This window comes from Anomaloglossus baeobatrachus, chromosome 5, assembly GCF_048569485.1.
Source record: "Anomaloglossus baeobatrachus isolate aAnoBae1 chromosome 5, aAnoBae1.hap1, whole genome shotgun sequence".
Classification (NCBI taxonomy): Eukaryota; Metazoa; Chordata; class Amphibia; order Anura; family Aromobatidae; genus Anomaloglossus; species Anomaloglossus baeobatrachus.
The window spans coordinates 264,905,898-264,925,476 of NC_134357.1; the positions used below are offsets into that span (position 1 = coordinate 264,905,898).

The following is a 19,579-nucleotide window of genomic DNA, read 5'->3' on the forward strand; positions in this document are numbered from 1 at the left end:
CAGGCATGGACCCGCTAAAGTCTATGGGTCCGTGCCTGCACGGACCGCACACGGAGTATGTCCGTGTTCAGCACGTTTCGTGGGTGTGCGTTTTTACACTAGCGATCTTATTTTTATTTTTTTTTAAATTAAATTCAGTATACTTACCTTTTTTTTCTGCTGTTCTCAGTCATACTTACATTGGCGCTCGGTTTTTTTCTTCCCCCGGCTCATACCGCTCCCCGATCACCAGCGCAGCGAGGAACAGCTGTGCAGAGAATACGCGGCAACAATTACTTTGAATATGCCGGCCGCTCATTAATCAATCTCGTATTCCCTGCTTTCCCCACCCACAGACGCCTGTGATTGGTTGCAGTCAGACACGCCCCCCACGCTGAGTGACAGGTGTCTCACTGCACCCAATCACAGCAGCCGGTGGGCGTGTCTATACTGTGCAGTAAAATAAATAAATAACTAATTAAAAAAAACGGCGTGCGGTCCCCCCCACTTTTAATACCAGCCAGGGTAAAGTCACACGGCTGAATGCTGGTATTCTCAGGATGGGGAGCCCCACGTTATGGGGAGCTCCCCAGCCTAACAATATCAGTCAGCAGCCGCCCAGAATTGCCGCATACATTATATGCGACAGTTCTGGGACTGTACCCGGCTCTTCTCGATTTGCCCTGGTGCATTGGCATTCAAGGTAATAAGGAGTTTTTGGCAGCCCATAGCTGCCAATAAGTCCTAGATTAATCATGTCAGAGGTCTCCCCGAGATACCTTCCATGATTAATCTGTAAATTACAGTAAATAAACACACACACACGAACAATCCTTTATTAGAAAAAAACATACTAACAAATTGCCTTGTTCACCAATTTTATAAGCCCGAAAAAGCCCTCCATGGCCGGCGTTATCCAGGATGGTCCAGCGTCGCATCCAGCTGTGCTGCATGAAGGTGACCGGAGCTGCAGAAGACACCGCCGCTCCTGTCAGCTCCACGCAGCTAATGAAGGGAATAGCGCGATCAGCTGTATTCAGCGTTGGCCGCGAGTAACCTCAGTGACAGCTCAGCTGATCGCGCTATTCCCTTTATTAGCTGCGTGGAGCTGACAGGAGCAGCGGTGTCTTCTGCAGCTCCGGTCACCTTCATGCAGCAGAGCTTGAAGCGACACCGGACATGGAGGGCTTTTTCGGGCTTATAAAATTGGTGAACAAGGCAATTTGTTAGTATGTTTTTTTCTAATAAAGGATTGTTCGTGTGTGTGTGTTTATTTACTGTAATTTACAGATTAATCATGGAAGGTATCTCGGGGAGACCCCTGACATGATTAATCTAGGACTTATTGGCAGCTATGGGCTGCCAAAAACTCCTTATTACCCCGAATGCCAATGCACCAGGGCAAATCGGGAAGAGCCGGGTACAGTCCCAGAACTGTCACATATAATGTATGCGGCAATTCTGGGCGGCTGCTGACTGATATTGTTAGGCTGGGGAGCTCCCCATAACGTGGGGCTCCCCATCCTGAGAATACCAGCCTTCAGCCGTGTGACTTTACCTTGGCTGGTATTAAAAGTGGGGGGGACCGCACGCCGTTTTTTTTAATTAGTTATTTATTTATTTTACTGCACAGTATAGACACGCCCACCGGCTGCTGTGATTGGGTGCAGTGAGACAGCTGTCACTCAGCTTGGGGGGCGTGTCTGACTGCAACCAATCATAGGCACCGGTGGGCGGGGAAAGCAGGGAATACGAGATTGATTAATGAGCGGCTGGCATATTCAAATTAATTGTTGCCGCGTATTCTCTGCACAGCTGTTCTTCGCCGCGCTGGTGATCGGGGAGCGGTAAGTATGAGAGAGGGCTGATCACTTCAGTCACTCGGGGGATTAGCGGTCACTGGTGAATCCTTCACAGGTGACCGCTAATCAGTACGCGGCACACAGACAGAGCCGCGGCATGAAAATGAAGTCGGGTGAAGTTCACCCGAGTTCATTCTCATCGCGCAACTCTGTCTGCTGTCAGCCGACATGTATCAACGACATTGTGCAACACACAAACGGACATTCCACACGGACATTCCACGTACACATACACGGGCATTTTACACACAAACACGGACATTTTACACGTACGTACACACGGCTCGCATACGCCATCACACGGATGCCATACGTACCGGAGAAACGCCCCAAAAAAACGGAACACGGACCCGAAAAACAGACCGTGTCACATGGACGTTTTTTATGCGGAAGTGTGTTTTAGGCCTAAAAAAGTATCCTTCAGTATCTTAATCTATTTTAGCTACATGGACACTTCATTATTGAACTGCGACTAGCGCTTATTTTCGGGGTAGGGCTTGTATTTAAGCCTTACCCAGAAAATAATGAAAATTCCTGATAGGGCTTATTTTTGGGGAGGTCTTATTTGTGCAAAAACAGGGTACATCTCCCCATACAATAGTGTAATACTGCACATTATAATGTTATTATATTACATCTCCCCATAGAGTAGTGTAATACTGCACATTATAATGCTATTATATTACATCTCCCCATACAATAATATAATACTGTACATTATAATGTTATTATATTACATCTGCCCATACAATAGTGTAATACTGCACATTATAATGTTATATTACATCTGCCCATACAATAGTGTAATACTGCACATTATGTTATTATATTACATCTCCCCATACAATAGTATAATACTGAAAATTTTAATGTATACAGTATACAGTATGATCTCACCACAACTCTCCAAACAGTATGATGTCCCCACTGCCCTCCCATACACAGTATGATGGCCCCCATACACAATACTAGCCCTACAGCTCCCCACATAGTAGGATGGATTTCACACACCCTCCATATTATGATGTTCCTCACAGCCTCCTACACATGGTATCATGACCCTCAGAGGTCACCTTTACACAGTATTCTCCCCACCACAGCCCCCACACAGTATGATTGTTCTCACAGCCCCCGTATATACAATATGAGCCTTCACAGTGCCCACTATATACAGTATAAGCCCATGTAAAGCACCACATCTCCAGTACGAGCTGCCATATGCCCCTTATATACAATATGAGCCCACACATAGTCCCTTTATATACAGTATGAGCCCACACACAGCCTCCTATATAGAGTATGAGCCCTCTCACAGATCCCTATATACAGTATCTCACACAGTCTACAATATACTGTTCCATGAGCCCACACACAGCATCTTATACATCGTATGATACCACACACAGTCTCCTATATAGATTATGAGCTCAACCATCTCCCTATATACAGTACAAGCCTACACACAGCTCCCTATAAACATGATGATCCCACACACGGCTGCCACTGTACGCAGTTTGAACCCAGAAAAAATTATTTATATATATATATATATATATATATATATATATATATATATATATATATTTATATATATATATACACACACACACCTCGGTCCCGTTCTCACAGTGCTCTGCTCTCATCATTGCTGTGTGCACTAAGGCTCCGCACAACAGGCGCGATGTAATGACGCCATCTCTGCTATTGTACTGACTGTGATCTGCATGCTAAGGATGCAGATAGCGGTGAAATCATGACGCTCAGCATTGCAAGAGTGGCCGCTTGGTGCAATCAGTGGTTCACTGTTTTTAACCTTTCGGCTGTCCTTGCCCATGAGCCAGACAGGAATAACCAGAGGGTAGGATGTGGCTTGTGGGCTGCACATTGTGCAACATTGAAATTACAACACCAAGAAGGAAAAGTCATGGGAATTATTGAATCACAGCATCAATAGACATGGTAATGATTTGCATATAAAAAAAAATTGGGAAAAACGCTTTCAAAACATTTCTGTTTATTCAGTATCGAGTATGAGCGCCATGAGCAGAAAGTCCTGCACTTAGGCGCCTTGCCATGCTATCAGTAAGGTTATTAATGATTTAGAAAGTTCTGCCACGCTAAATGCACTTTGACATTCAAATCATCAAGATCCGTTGCTGGTAGTTCCCTTTGCAATTGCTGTCTCCAATGTCTCAGATGTGCGCAATTGGGGACAAGTCCAGAGATGCTGCACATCATGGTAGTACATTTAGACCTTGAAGTCGGTTGCTATGAACAGACACACACATCGCAAACTATTTGACTTGGAGTTGTATTGAAAAATGGCACCTGGGACACTTTGGAGAAATACTGTAGCTGTACCACTGGTTTCACCACCAAATCATTGTACGCCTAGCTGTTAGTGTACTTTGAATGAAGGCAAAGGAGATATGGCCACCATACATTATGCCAACCCAAACCATAATCTGGGGATTAAGAACTGTGTAATGTTCCCTTGTTAAGGGCCTTTCGTGATGCTGCCCACATGGTCTTTAGAACAATCACCGGCTCTTATTACATCCATGTTAAAAGCGAGACTCATTGCTGAAGAGGACAGACTTCTATTACAGCCTCTATTGCTGGCTTGCTCTGCACCATGATTGCCAACCGCTGTGGTTTGAAGTCAGTGAAGAAACCTTCACAAAACAACATCACACCAGTCCTAGTTCCCGGATTATGGTGTGGGGTGATATAATGTATGGTAGCTGGACACCTCAAGTCTTCAATCCAGGTACACTAACAGATAGACGTTACATTGACTTGGTTGTGAAGCCAATGGTTTAGCACTGGAGTCCTGAGATATAATTTCACCAAGGACAACATCTGCAAGGGGTTTGTATGTTCTCCCCGTTTTTGTGTGGGTTTGTTCCGCGTTCTTCGGTTTCCTCCCACACTCCAAAGACATACTGATATAGAATTTAGATTGTAAACTCCGATGGGGACAGTGATGATGTCTGTAAAGCACTGTGTTATTTATGATGTTTTAGCTAAATGGATAAAACATGCTACCATGTTCTACAGTCACCAGACTTGTCTCCTATTGAGCATATCTGGGACTTCATTGGTCGGTAACTGCAAAGGGAGCTGCCAGCAGCGGATATTAATAATTTTTCCAAGTGCCTTCAGCGTTTTAGTACATTCCTCAGACAACCTTTTGGATAGCTGCCAAGACATGTAAGTGCGGGGATTTCTGCGGGTGGTATTCATAGTCAATACTTGATAAATAGAGAAGGTGTGAATATTTGGTCTCCATTTTCTCTTAATTTCCATATCATTAATGTGATTCCATCCTGTGATTTCTATAATTCCACAACTTTTCTATCCTTGTTGCAATTTCAGTGTTGAAGGGTGTAGCGTGATACTCCACATTATAATGTTATTATGTAAGACATCCCTATAAAATAGTATACTTCATATTACATTCATGGTCAAAAGTGTTGGCACACTTGAAATTGTCCCAGAAAGTGAAGTATGTCTCCCAGAAAATGATTGCAATTTACACGTGCTTTGTTATACTCATATTTATTTTCTTTGTGTATATTGTGTGTATTGGAACACCATAAAAAAAGAGATAACAAGGCAAATTAGTCAACATTTCACACAAAGCTCCAAATATGGGCCAGCAATAAGTCCGGATCTAAACCCCATTGAACACCTGTGGAGAAATCTTAAAATTGCTGTTGGGAGAAGACGCCTTCAATTATGAGGGACCTAGAGCAGGTACGCTTGGTGCTCAGCCCAGTGCGAGTCGCTTGTAGTGTTTGTAAGGCGCACACTAGGGGTAACAACAGCGTGCTTGGATGTAGTGTACAACAAATAAAAAGTTTGAAAAAGTTCGCCCACCCTCCCCCGGAAGTTTTTTACTTATGGCTGGCTGTATGTGGGTGGAGAATCAAACTGGCAATCAGTGACTTGATCCGGGCTTCGGGTGAAGCTCGAGCCTGTGGAGCTAGGTTCGTTAGCTGTTTGCGAACCAAGCTTTTACGGAGCTGCCCATCTATAGTGGTTGGTCCTCTTTAAATTCATTGTAAAAATCTAGATGACAAGGGAATACGTAAAAATACATTCAGTTTCATTATCAAATTTTAATAAATCGTGACAATTAAGTGTCCTGAATGTGTGTAACATGTTACCAACAATTAGGGAAGTCAAAGGAGAATATGCAGAGTATGGTCAACGTTGCAGAAGAAGAACCAGCCTCATTATACTGACTGGAGAAGGCAAAATAGCCGTTACATTCAAACCTGTCATAATGAAATATACAGATGTCTGTAACAGGCAAAGGATCATACCGGAGTATTTTTAAGCCTTCATTGTATTGCATTCTTACAAAGGTGATAGCATGTTGACACTATTCTCTGCATTTAGCTTTTTCACAGATGAAGTACAAAATACATCAATAAGTGAGAATTTGTATTCATTTACTTATTCAAATAATGTAACTGCTTTCATAGTAAAAAATAAAAAAATCGATAAATATCATATTTCGATATTGGCTTGTTTTTATGATATAGATGAATGCAGTACCATTATGAGTACTTACATTATATTTCTTTCTAACAGGTCTTTGAAAGGTCTTCTCAGGTCTGGAAGACACCATAACTTTCTGAAGTCAGCTGTTAAACTGAAGGCTGGTTAATATAACAAGAAGATAAAACATAAAAGAGAACAAAAATATGAACTGCTTATTTGGAGTAAAAGAGTTAGCATCAAATAAAACTGAAAAAGACCAGAATATGAATGTATTTACTGAACAGATGGAGTATAACCTAAGTGAACATGTCACAGTGGAGTCATGTGAAGAAAAAATCCCATTAGATGTTGACCATCATGAAAACCTAGACTATGAAAAGAACATTCCATGGAAGGATGTTAATAAAGTCTTACAACATGAAGAAAATCTTTCCGATACTAAAATTAAATTCGACCCACATCATACTCAACAACATCCATGCCATGTTAAGGAAGAAGTAGTCTCACATGATGGAGGAAGCCTTAAAGAACTCAGAATTGATATATTCCCAGAGTGTATCTACTGTCCAGCTACTCATATTAAGGAGGAACCAGTTTTTCAGAATAGAGAAAGCATTATAGACCCCAATTGTTCTGCACCTTTACGTGATATAAAACAACATCCATCTTGTAATAATAAGGAAGAGCCAGTCTTGTATAAAGGAGGAAACCTCACAGACCCAAACGTTCAGATACCTACAGATAATACGCAATATTCCACTCCTTGTGTTAAGGTAGAATCTGACTTATGTGATGGAGGAAGCCTAACAGACCCAAACATGTATGCCACTACAGATCATACACAACAATATCCGGTTACTTTTATTAAAGAGGAGCCATCCTTGTGTGGAAGAAATGTAATAGATCCCAAAATGTGCACACCCACAGATCATACACAATATCTATCTACTGAAATAAAGGAGGAAATAGTATCATATGATGAAGACCTAAAAGATGCAATCAGTGATATGACAACAGCTCATACAGGACAGTGCTCCCCTATTCAAATCAAGCATGAACCAGGTACTTTTGAAGATGAAAACCTTATGGACATTAGTATTCATAAACACATAGATTTTATTAAAGAAGAATTAAACTTTGGTGATGAAGGGAAACTTGCAGGCAATAGTATTAATTCTTTTACAATCACTGGGGAGTATATCGAAGGAATTTATGAAACTGAAGAGAAAAAAAAGGCCCCAGAAATTAGGTCTGCTTCTCCATGCCTCGAGACATCAAAGAAAATGTATACCTGCCCTGTGTGTAAGAGAGGTTTTAATAACCATGGTAACCTTGTGAGACATCGGGAGACCCACAAGGGAAAGAAAATGACTTGTACAGAGTGTGGTGCCGACTTCTGTAATAAAACTGATCTCTCCGCACATGTACGGACACATAAAACCAGCAAAAGTTTATACTGCTCGGAGTGTGATAAGATATTTGCTAGCAACTCTCATCTTGTCATCCACGAGCGAATTCACACCGGCGAGAAGCCATTTGCTTGTTCAGAATGTGGGAAATGTTTTTCCAACAAGTCCAATCTTGCCGAACACATGAGGGTGCACACAGGATCAAAACAATTTTGTTGCACAGTTTGTTTAAAATCGTATGCACGGAAAGACAATCTTGTCAGCCACCAACGAATTCATGAAGTGGAGGAGACATTCACGTGTTCTAAATGTGGCCGTAGCTTTGTGGATGAACATAAGTTTATCCGGCATAAGAAATTCCACACATTGGACAAACCCTTTTCTTGTAGACTCTGCGGGAAACGTTTCACTCATAAGGCACTGCTACTTCGGCATGAGCGGACCCATATAGATATGAAACCCTTTTTGTGTTCAGAATGTGGAAAATGTTTCTTGAAACACGTTGACCTGATGAAGCATCAAAGATCTCACACTGGAGAAAAACCATTTGTTTGTGTGGAATGTGGAAAGTGTTTTAGCACAGGGTCAGGTCTTATAAACCACAAAAAAATACACACCAGTGAGAAACCATTTGCATGTCCTGAATGTGGAAATAAATTCAAGCAGAAGAACAACCTTGTTAGACACCAGAGAGTCCACACGGTGCTGAAGCCTTACTCGTGTACTGAGTGTGGGAAAGGATTTACGACAAAGTCCAACTTCAACGTACATCAAAGGATTCACACTGTGAGAAGACAACTCTCCTGCCCTGAATGTGGCAAACATTTCCCTTATAGAAGAAAACTAAAGGAACACCTGGAAAGTCATGAGAAGAGCAATGATCCAGAGCTGAAGTAAAATAATAATTTGAGGCTTTCAACCTCACATGCTGGTCATAGACATTAGATTAAAGCCTACATTGGTGTACCACCTTTCAGTGCTACCAGTGTAGTTTTACCTAATACTTCTACACATATGGCTGACAAAAAAACACTCAACAGAAGTATTTTACCTCCATGTGTCACATAAATGCTCCACTATAGTGTCCATTTTAGCTGATGTTTGTTGAATGACTTTACCAGGCTAGTATTATGGCAATTGCTGTCTTAGGTCGTATTAGAAGGTTGGCTGGACAAAGCTCAGAACGTATCAAAGCCAAAAAGTGTTAATGCACTATGCCACAGTAATGCCTTGGTATGACATATAGGATTGTCCTCTGTGATGACAATAAATTATTTTTTGTACAAAATATATTCTTTGTCTCATTACTAACATGAGTAAACTAAACACTGTGTGTAATTTACTGCAGCATAATGAAGGAAGTCCAATGTCTCCTATTTCCCAGCATAGTTTTGGCCTAAAACTATTAAAAAAAAATTGCATATTTTTTTTTAATTACCATATTTTTCACTTTATAAGACGCACTTTTGTTCCCCCAAATTTTGGGGGAAAGTAGGGGGTGCGTCTTATAAGCCGAATATACGGGGGGGGTATATATATATATATATGTACACTGCAGCGTCCAGGGGAGGTGGGGGCAGCACCTCTGGAGCGCAGGGGAACGCTGCGGGCTGCAGCCTTTGATCTCCTGCTCCCGCTCATATAATATGCACAGCCGCTGTCCATCTCCAATGGTGCTGAAATCGCACGCAGTGATGGGCTGGGGGAGCGGTGCATATTATATGAGCCTGCGCCCCCCTGTGATGGCACATGCCCCCCCCTGTGTTAGATTTGGCCCCCAGGCTGCTGCTCATTCTAAAATAAAAAAGCTTTACTTACCCCCTCCAGCGTTTCTCCCCGTGTCCCTGCTTCCACTGTGATCAGGCTCGCAGAGAGCTCAGGCTGCTGTGCCGATCACATGACCGCACTGAGAACCAGATAGTAAGGAAGAGAAGCACGGAGGGAGGCAGGAGGGAGATCAGCGCTGGAGGAGGTAAGGAAAGAGGGTTTGATTTTACTATAGGCAGCAGCCTGGGGGCGATGTCTAACACAGGGGGACTTGTGCGATCTATAGGGGCGATGGGCAGCAGCATTGGGGCGTTATCTAACACAGGGGAACGTGTGCAATCCATAGGGGACCATAGGCAGCACAGGGGAACGTGTGCAATCCATAGGGGACCATAGGCAGCACAGGGGAATGTATGCAATCTATAGGGGGCCATAGGCAGCACAGGGGAACATGTGCAATCCATAGGGGACCATAGGCAGCACAGGGGAACGTGTGCCATCACAAGGGGGCTATATTCAATATAAGGGGGCCATATCCAGATTAAGGGGGCTAATTTTAGGATGGGGGGCTATGAGGGACATATACCCTATGTGATTTGTTAGAGGGACACTGGCATTATAAGATGGACCCCATTTAACATTAAAAAAAAAAAATTCTCTTTTCCTTCACCAACACAGCGTCAAAAAAATGTTGTGTGCGCACATAGCCTTAAGCCTTACAAATAATCGTGCGATCGCATTTGCGCTCGCACCCGCCCCCATCGTTTGTGCGACACAGGCAATTTGTTGCCCGTGTCGCACAATGCTGTAATCCCCCGTCACACGTACTTACCTTCCAAACGACCTCGCTGTGGGCGGCGAACATATACTTCCTGAAGGGGGAGGGACGTTCGGCGTCACAGCGACGTCACACAGCGGCCGGCCAATAGAAGCGGAGGGGCGGAGATGAGCGGGACGTAAACATCCCGCCCACCTCCTTCCTTGAGCATTGCCGGTGGCCACAGGTAAGCTGCAGTTCATCGTTCCCGGGGTGTCACACGGAGCGATGTGTGCTGCCTCAGGGAAAAATGAACAACCGGACGTTCGATTTTTAGAAAATGAGCGACGTGTCAATGATGAACGAGAAGGTGAGTATTTCTGCTCTTTCATAGCTGTCACACGCTACGATATCACTAACAATGCCGGATGTGTGTCACTTACGACGTGACCCCGCCGACATCTCGTTAGATATATCGTAGCGTGTAAAGTCCGCTTTAGCCATTTTTTTTCCTTTTACTAACAGTTTCTTTGACTTTTTCAGTAAAAATGTTGCACCTTTTTCAAAATGTCACAAAAGATGTGACTTAATAAAGGTGCATTAAATCACTCCGGGGGTGGGGCAGAAAAGTGAAATAGATTTGTGTTAAATTTTGGCAACTTAGTAATAGTAGAAAAATAGTAGTAATAGTAGAAAATAGGGGGTAACCAGTGTGAAATATCGCATTTTAACATAGTACTTTGGGAAAATGGCAACTTTTTATGCAAGTTTTAAATGTTTGCAGCATAAATGTATTTGTTCCACAACTTTTTTAAGACAACTTTTTGATAGAAATGAAATAATAAATATGTCATACATGAAGACAAATGGTTAACTACTCCCCTTTTTTCTTCATTTTTAAGTTTTGTTGTAGGTACTAAAACATTGCTTAAATAGTGCAAAGCATTGATAACTTTGGCTTAAGGGTGCTTTACACGCGCGACATCACTAACGATATATCGTCGGGGTCACGGTGTTTGTGACGCACATCCGGCGTCGTTAGCGACGTCGCCGCGTGTGACAGGCTGGAGTGACCTAAAACGATCGCAAAAAAGACAAAAATCGTTGGTTTTGGAGAGGTCATTCCAACACCAAATATCGTTGTCTGGATATTAACGATGTTGTTCGTCACTCCTGCGGCAGCACACATCTCTACGTGTGAGACCACAGGAACGAGGAACATCTCCTTACCTCCGTCCACCGTCAATGAGGAAGGAAGGAGGTGGGCGGCATGTTCCAGCCGCTCATCTCTGCCCCTCCTCTCCTCTGCTATTGGACGGCTGCTGTGTGACATCGCTGTGACGCCGCACGAACCGCCCCCTTAGAAAGGAGGTGGTTCGCCGGCAACAGCGACGTCTCAGGGAAGGTAAGTATGTGTGACGGGTCCGGGCGATGTGTGCACCATGGGCAGCGATTTGCCCGTGACGCACAACCGACGGGGGCGGGTACGCTCACTAGCGATATCGGGACCGATATCGCAGTGTGTAAAGTACCCTTTAGTCATTTATGACAAGCTAATAGTGCAAATTGCACAAAAATTTGGGTATGATTGGAAAAATAAATGCCCCCTAATCGATGTTGACTTTATGATTAACTTTCAGAATTTGATCATTTTTAGAAGAGGGATGATTTACAATGTAAATCTGTTTCACTTACTCCCATCTGCAACACAACAGATGGGCATATTCTCCAAGTTGATAGGACAGGTGGAAGTTTTGATTGACAGCTGAATACTACTCTATATCAGGTTTTCCAAGCTCCGACCTATTGACTATTTTAAACTCTAATTAGCAGCGTTAGTAAGAATATTATAGGGAGGGAGGGAGGGAGTACAGTACAGACCAAAGGTTTGGACACACCTTCTCATTCAAAGAGTTTTCTTTATCTTCATGACTCTAAAAATTGTAGATTCACATTGAAGGCATCAAAACTATGAATTAACACGTGGAATGAAATACTCAACAAAAAAGTGTGAAACAACTGAAATATGTCTTATATTCTAGGTTCTTCAAAGTAGACACCTTTTGCTTTGATTACTGCTTTGCACACTCTTGGCATTTTCTTGATGAGCTTCAAGAGGTAGTTACCGGAAATGGTCTTCCAACAGTCTTGAAGGAGTTCCCAGAGATGCTTAGCATTTGTTGGCCCTTTTGCCTTCCCTCTGCGGTCCAGCTCACCCCAAACCATCTCGATTGGGTTCAGGTCTGGTGACTGTGGAGGCCAGGTCATCTGACGTAGCACCCCATCACTCTCCTTAGTCAAATAGCCCTAACACAGCCTGGAGGTGTGTTGGGGTCATTGTCCTGTTGAAAAATAAATGATGGTCCAACTAAACGCAAACCGGATGGAATAGCATGCTGCTGCAAGATGCTGTGGTAGCCATGCTGGTTCAGTATGCCTTCAATTTTGAATAAATCCCCAACAGTGTCACCAGCAAAGCACCCCCACACTATCACACCTCCTCCTCTATTCTTGACGGTGGGAACCAGGCATGTAGAGTCCATCCGTTCACCTTTTCTACAAAGACATGGTGGTTGGATCCAAAGATCTCAAATTTGGACTCATCAGACCAAAGCACAGATTTCCACTAGTCTAATGTCCATTACTTGTGTTCTTTAGCCAAACCAAATCTCTTCTGCTTATAGCCTGTCCTTAGCAATGGTTTCTTAGCAGCTATTTTACCATGAAGGCCTGCTGCACAAAGTTTTCTCTTAAGAGTTGTTCTAAAGATGTTTCTGCTGCTAGAACTCTGTGTGGCATTGACCTGGTCTCTAATCTGAGCTGCTGTTAACTTGCGATTTCTGAGGATGGTCACTCGGATAAATGTATCCTCCGCAGCAGAGGTGACTCTTGGTCTTCCTTTCCTGGGGTGGTCCTCATGTGAGCCAGTTTCTTTGTAGCGTTTGATGGTTTTTGCTACTGCACTTGGGAACACTTTCAAAGTTTTCCCAATTTTTCGGACTGACTGACCTTCATTTTTCAAAGTAATGAGGCCACTCATTTTTCTTTACTTAGCTGCTTTTTTCTTGCCATAATACAAATGCTAACAGTCTATTCAGTAGGACTATCAGCTGTGTATCCACCAGACTTTTGCACAACACAACTGATGGTCCCAACCCCATTTATAAGGCAAGAAATCCCACTTATTAAACCTGACAGGGCACACCTGTGAAGTGAAAACCATTTCCGGTGACCACCTCTTGAAGCTCATCAAGAGAATGCCAAGAGTCTGCAAAGCAGTAATCAAAGTAAAAGGTGGCTACTTTGAAGAACCTAGAATATAAGACATATTTTCAGTTGTTTCACACTTTTTTGTTAAGTATTTCATTCCACATGTGTTAATTCATAGTTTTGATGCCTTCAATGTGCATCTACAATTTTCAGTCATAAAAATAAAGAAAACTCTTTGAATGAGAAGGTGTGTCCAAACATTTGATCTGTACTGTATATAGAAACCATGTGGACCCCTCATCCTCCTAATATCCCCCCCAAAATTACTCTACGGAGTAGGCAGGGTCATGCCTTTCAACTTTTAAAAAATGGAGAGGGACATGTATTATAGTACGTCTACAGTAATTATGTGTAATTACTGTAGACGTACAGTAATTATGTGTAATTACACGCTGCAATCTCGCTAGCGTGCGTACCCGCCCCCATCGGTTGTCCATCACAGGTAAATCGCTGCCCGTGGCGCACAACATCGCTTGGATCCGTCACACGTACTTACCTGCCTAGCGACGTCGCTGTGACCGGCGATCTGCCTCCTTTCTAAGGGGGTGGTTTGTTCGGCGTCACAGCGACGTCACTAAGCGGCCGCCGAATAGAAGCGGAGGGGCGGAGATGAGCGGGACAACATCCCGCCCACCTCCTTCCTTCCTCATTACCGGCGGCCGCAGGTAAGGTGAGGTTCCTCGTTCCTGCAGTGTCACAGAGAGCGATGTGTGCTGCCGCAGGAACGACGAACATCATTTTACCTGTAGCAGCAACGATAATTGGGAATAGGGGAGCATGTCAGCGATTTCGGTTTTTGCAACCTTTTCAAATCGCTCTAAGGTTTCACACGCAACAACATCGCTAAAGAGGCCGAATGTGATATTACTATTGTCTTTTTCTTCCCCTGATGAAGCTGGTGGTTACCTCACTCATGTGAAACGTACGTAGGGTGTTTTTCCAGGTCCCAGGATTTAATGTTGCTGACTTTGATGCCTGTATTTTGTTGTTAATAGACTCTGCTGGTATGTGCACCTTTATTTAAAGGTCCCTTAGCACTATGAGCACTTTAGCTCTTTAATGCACATCCAGTCTTTGTTTACTTTTAACTCTATTTATACAGGCACGTTTACACGCACTTTTTATGTAACTTGTGTCCAACCTTCTGCATTCTTGTATTTATATGGGCTATGTGCAATATTTTATATTGTGTAATTATTGTTTGGACATTTGATTGTGTCAGTTCAATTTTTATCCTGGGTCACTTTTTCACAAAACCTTTTACTTCTTTCTTTCTTTATCTCTAACCATAAGGGTTTTTATTGCCACAGTATCTCCAAATAAAATATTTTTGCAGCACCTATACTCCTGTCTTCTCCTTTTTTTTCATTTCTTCTCTCATATAGAGTATGATGCCTCCAAAATGCTCACCCATACACAGCATAATACCCACACAGTTAATTCACCGCCACAATTCTGTCCCACAGTCCACCTCCACACACATATGATGACCCACAGTGCCGCTAGCAAAGTGTGATGTCCTCACAGTGACCGACAACACACTATAAGGCTCTATGTGCACTAGAAAAAGGATTTTTCTTAAGAAATTTCTTGAGAGTGAAGGATTAGCGCACCTGCGTTAAATAAACGCACCAATAACGCACAAAAAAACGCATGCAGGTTGGACCCTGAGTTTTTTAATTCTTTCAAAGCAATAAATTATATAGATAATAGATATTCTATAGATAGATAGATAATGACTAGATAGATAGATATATAGATAGATAATGGATAGACAGATAGATGGATAGACAGATAGATAAATAAATAGATAATGGATAAATAGATAGAAAGATGGATAGATGAATAGTTAGATTGATAGATACATAGATAATGGATAGATAGAGGGATAGACAGATAAATAGATGGATAGATAGATAAATAGATAATGGATAGATAGATAAATAAATAGATAATGGATAGATAGATAAATAGATAATGGATAGATATATAGATAGATGAATAGATAGACTGATAGATGGATGAATAGATAGACAGATAATGGATAGATAGATAAATAGATAATGAATATATAGATGGATAGATAGAAAGATGGATAGATGAATAGATATAGATAGATATTAGATAGATAAATAGATAGTCGGATAGATCGACGGATAGATAGAAAGATAATCGATAGAGTCCCTGGGAGGACACACTGCAGTTCTCGTGAGCGGTAGTGTGTTCACATCACCGACCGTGAGAAATGACCTGAAGTTACCCCTGCAGGCTCGTTACAAGGCTGCATTGATTACTATGTGTTAGACGCTGCTGGAGCAGTCTGCAAGCGTCGTGGGACCTGCGTGGATTACGCCGGAGTTGTGTGTTTGGGGGGGTTAATAAAGTGTTGAAAGAGGGGGCTTTTTTGTGTTTTATATAAAATAAAGGATTTTTCGGTTTGTGTTTATTCACTTTACTTACAGGTTAATCATGAAAGCTGTCTCATAGACGCTGCCATGATTAAGCTTGGACTTAGTGGCAGCGCATAGCTGCCATTAACTCGTTATTACCCTGATTGCCACCACATCACGGCAATTTGGAAGAGCCGGTAACACGCCGGGACTGTCGCATAATGGATGCAACATTCTCGGCGCAGCTGCGGGCTGATATTCTTGGCTGCGGGAGAGGGGGGTATTAACCCTGGCCCTCGCCCTCCCCATCCTGAGAATGCCGGGCCGCCGCTGTGTGTTTACCATGGCTGGATGGTAAAAATACAGCGGAGCCCACGTTTTTTTTTTCCGTTTTTTATTTTTAACCGTCGGTGACCTTCGGGTGGAAGGAACGCTGAATGTAGTGTTTTTTGTTGCTGTAAAAAAACGCACTCCACAGGATTCCGTCGGGATCCGTCAAGAGGCATAATGAATGTCTATGGTGCTAGATTCTGTCGCCATGCATTTGATGACGGATTCCAGTGCAGTATTCCATCAACTTCTACTGAGCATGCTCAGCATATCCAGCAGAACGTTCTAAATCATTTAAAATCACTCCTAGTCTCTCTCTCTGTCGGTCGGTCTCTCTCTCTCTCGGTCTCTCTCTCTCTGTCGGTCGGTCTCTCCCTCTCACCGCCTCTCCCATACTCACCGATCACCGGCTTGGTGCTGCACAGCTGTCACACTGCTCTGGCGGCTTTTCCTCTTTTGAAAATGCCGGCCAGTCATTATTCCATCTCGTATTCACTGCTTTCCCCGCCCACTGGTGCCTTTGGTTGCAGTCAGACACGCCCCCACGCTGAGTGACAGCTGTCTCACTGCAGCCAATCACAGCCGCCGGTGGGCGGGTCTATATCGTGCAGTACAATAAATAAATAATTTTTAAAAAAAACGACATGCGGTCCCCCCCAATTTTGATACCAGCCAGGGTAAAGCCACACGGCTGAAGGCTGGTATTTTCAGGATGGGGAGCTCCACGTGATGGGGAGCTCCACGTTATGGGGAGCCCCCCAGCCTAACAATATCAGACAGCAGCCGCCCGGAATTGCCGCATCCATTAGATGCAACAGTCCCGGGTCTCTACCCGGCTCATCCCAAATTGCCCTTGTGCGGTGTCAGTCGGGGTAATAAGGAGTTAATGGCAGCCCATAGCTGACACTAAGTCCTAGGTTAATCATGGCAGGCGTCTCCCCAAGATACCTTCCATAATTAACCTGTAAGTTAAAGAAAATAAACACATATACCCGAAAAAATCCTTTATTTGGAATAAAAGACAAAAATAACAACCTCTGTCACCACTTTATTAAAATCCCCAAATACCCCTCCAGGTCCAACGTATTTCACACGAGGTCCCGCAACGCATCCAGCTCTGCTACATGAGGCTGACAGGAGCGGCCACAGACCATGACCGCTCTCTGTCAGCTCCAAGCAGCAACTGAACTAAATCGCGCTGTGAGCGGGGACGTCACTGAGAGGTAGTATGTGCGGTGATGATGGGTGCGGTAGTGCCGAGGTGTGTGCGGTGATGATGGGTGCGGTAGTGCCGGGGTGTGTGCGGTGATGATGGGGGCAGTAGTCCCGGGGTGTGTGCAGTGATGATGGGGGTGGTAGTGCCGTGGTGTGTGCGGTGATGATGGGGGCGGTAGTCCCGGGGTGTGTGCAGTGATGATGGGGGCGGTAGTGCCGGTTTGTGTGCGGTGATGATGGGGGTGGTAGTGCCGGGGTGTGTGCGGTGATAATGGGTGCGGTAGTGCCTGTGTGTGCGGTGATTTGATTTCTATGTGTATTATATATGTCTGTGTGTGAGTGTGACGTGTGTGTATTCTATATGTTAATGTGTGAGTGTGATATGTGTGTGTTTACTCTCTGCTTAGCTTCCTCTTCCTGTCATAATGACATCACTTCCTTGCAAAACACAGGGCAGTGCTGAACATTATGTCCCAAAAAACGCAAAATGACGCAGGAATAAGGCAGGAAAACGCAATGAAACGCACATAATTTGCTACCTGCGTTATTCCCTGTGGGATTTCATGATTACATTACAGTCAATGGAGTAAATAACGCAGTTAGCTGCAGAAAAGAAGTGACATGCAAATTCTTTTTCTCAAGAAAATCTGCTGAAAGAATTTTGTTGAGAAAAAAACGCAGTGTGCGCACAGCTAATTTTTTTTTCCATAGGTTTTGCTGGGCAATGTCTGCAGAAAGGTTACAACCATTTTCTCAAGAACTTTCTGCAGCAAAAACGCAAAAAAACGTGGGTAAAAACGCAGTGTGTGAACAAGGCCTAATACCACAGGCCGCATTATGCCCTAAAGTACCTCGGTTTAATGACGCTTCCAGCCATACACACAATATCATAACCTTTACAGCCCTTCCTACACAGAATGATGGCACCAACCCTCTCCTCCGCAGTATGGTGTCCCCACAGCCCCCAACAGGCGCTGAATGTCAGAGTAGAAGGAGGATGAGCCTCTGGGGTGTCTGCGCTGCTTGTGTGTTCAATTGCGTTTACATCTAAATGCAATTAAATACAGCGAGCCGGTGTTCTCTGTTCTCCTAATTGGCGGTCAGTGTGAGTTCCACTGTTGAGGGCAGCGAAATGCAGCCTCCTGGGAGCCAGCTCAGACCGCCACCGCCTGAGGAGAGATATCCATTTCAGTTCATGGCAGAAGCACTCCTGGATGTGGACCCCTCACTATGAACCAAGCCCCGCTCTCTTCAGTCATTTCAATGCAACTATCATGTAAAGAACAAAAGGAGAAAAAGGGGCAAATTATGCTTAAAGCTATGTGCCCATGTTGCTTCTTTTCTGTACACAAAACAGCATGTTTTGGCAAGAAAAAGGCAGCTGAAAAAATGCACATTTTTATTGGATTTGTATGTTTTTTTCCTGCTTTTTGTGCTTTTTTTTGTCATGGCAATCATGGAGATTCAGGCGCTTTGCCTCCGTGATTGTCACTGGGTCTCCTGCTGATATTACAGCCGGGACTCGGCTCTCACTGCCCAGAGCGGTGCGATTGCAGCATTCAGAAGGCAGGGAGATGAATCGCTTACCTCTCCCTGGTGATCGGGTCTCTGTAATGCGATCACAGGGACCCGATCGCTGCCATAGTAACCCTGGGCCGTCACCATTACGACCCCGGGTTACGGAGCTATGGAGAGCCTCACACACCATACTGTGTGCACGGTGTGTGAGGCGAAGTGCTGCGCTATAATTCCCTGTAGTGATAAACACTGCAGGGGATTATAGAAACGTAGAAAAAAGCGCAGAAACAATTAACACGCTGCTTCTTTTCTCAGCAACAAAATCTGCAAGGATAAAAAAAGCAGCGTGTACACAGCAAGTCAGGGTTCTCATAGACTTTGCCGGGATGATTATTCCTTGCTTTTATTGATTAAAATAGCAAGGAAAAACTCAAGATATCCCCCCCAAAAAAAAAGCCACATGGGCACATAGCCTAGCTGTAAAAGTCGACAAAGTAAATCTCAAATTGACAGAAAAACACCACAGATAGCAAAATCCAATCCTCCCACTCAGAACAAAATCCAATCCTC

The 19,579-nt window shown here is 43.6% G+C and overlaps 1 protein-coding gene across 2 annotated transcripts in view; it reads left to right on the forward strand.

Moving 5' to 3' along the window:
• The window catches only part of LOC142311215 (uncharacterized), a 44,435-nt gene extending 35,406 nt beyond the window's left edge, over window positions 1-9,029 (forward strand). For both annotated transcript variants that reach the window (XM_075349423.1, XM_075349422.1), the window contains one exon: window positions 6,444-9,029. In XM_075349423.1, the coding sequence (XP_075205538.1) occupies window positions 6,557-8,659 (2,103 nt within the window). In that variant the 5' untranslated portion in view covers window positions 6,444-6,556 and the 3' untranslated portion in view covers window positions 8,660-9,029. The remainder of the gene's footprint in view (window positions 1-6,443) is intronic.
• The last annotated feature ends 10,550 nt before the right edge of the window (window positions 9,030-19,579 follow it).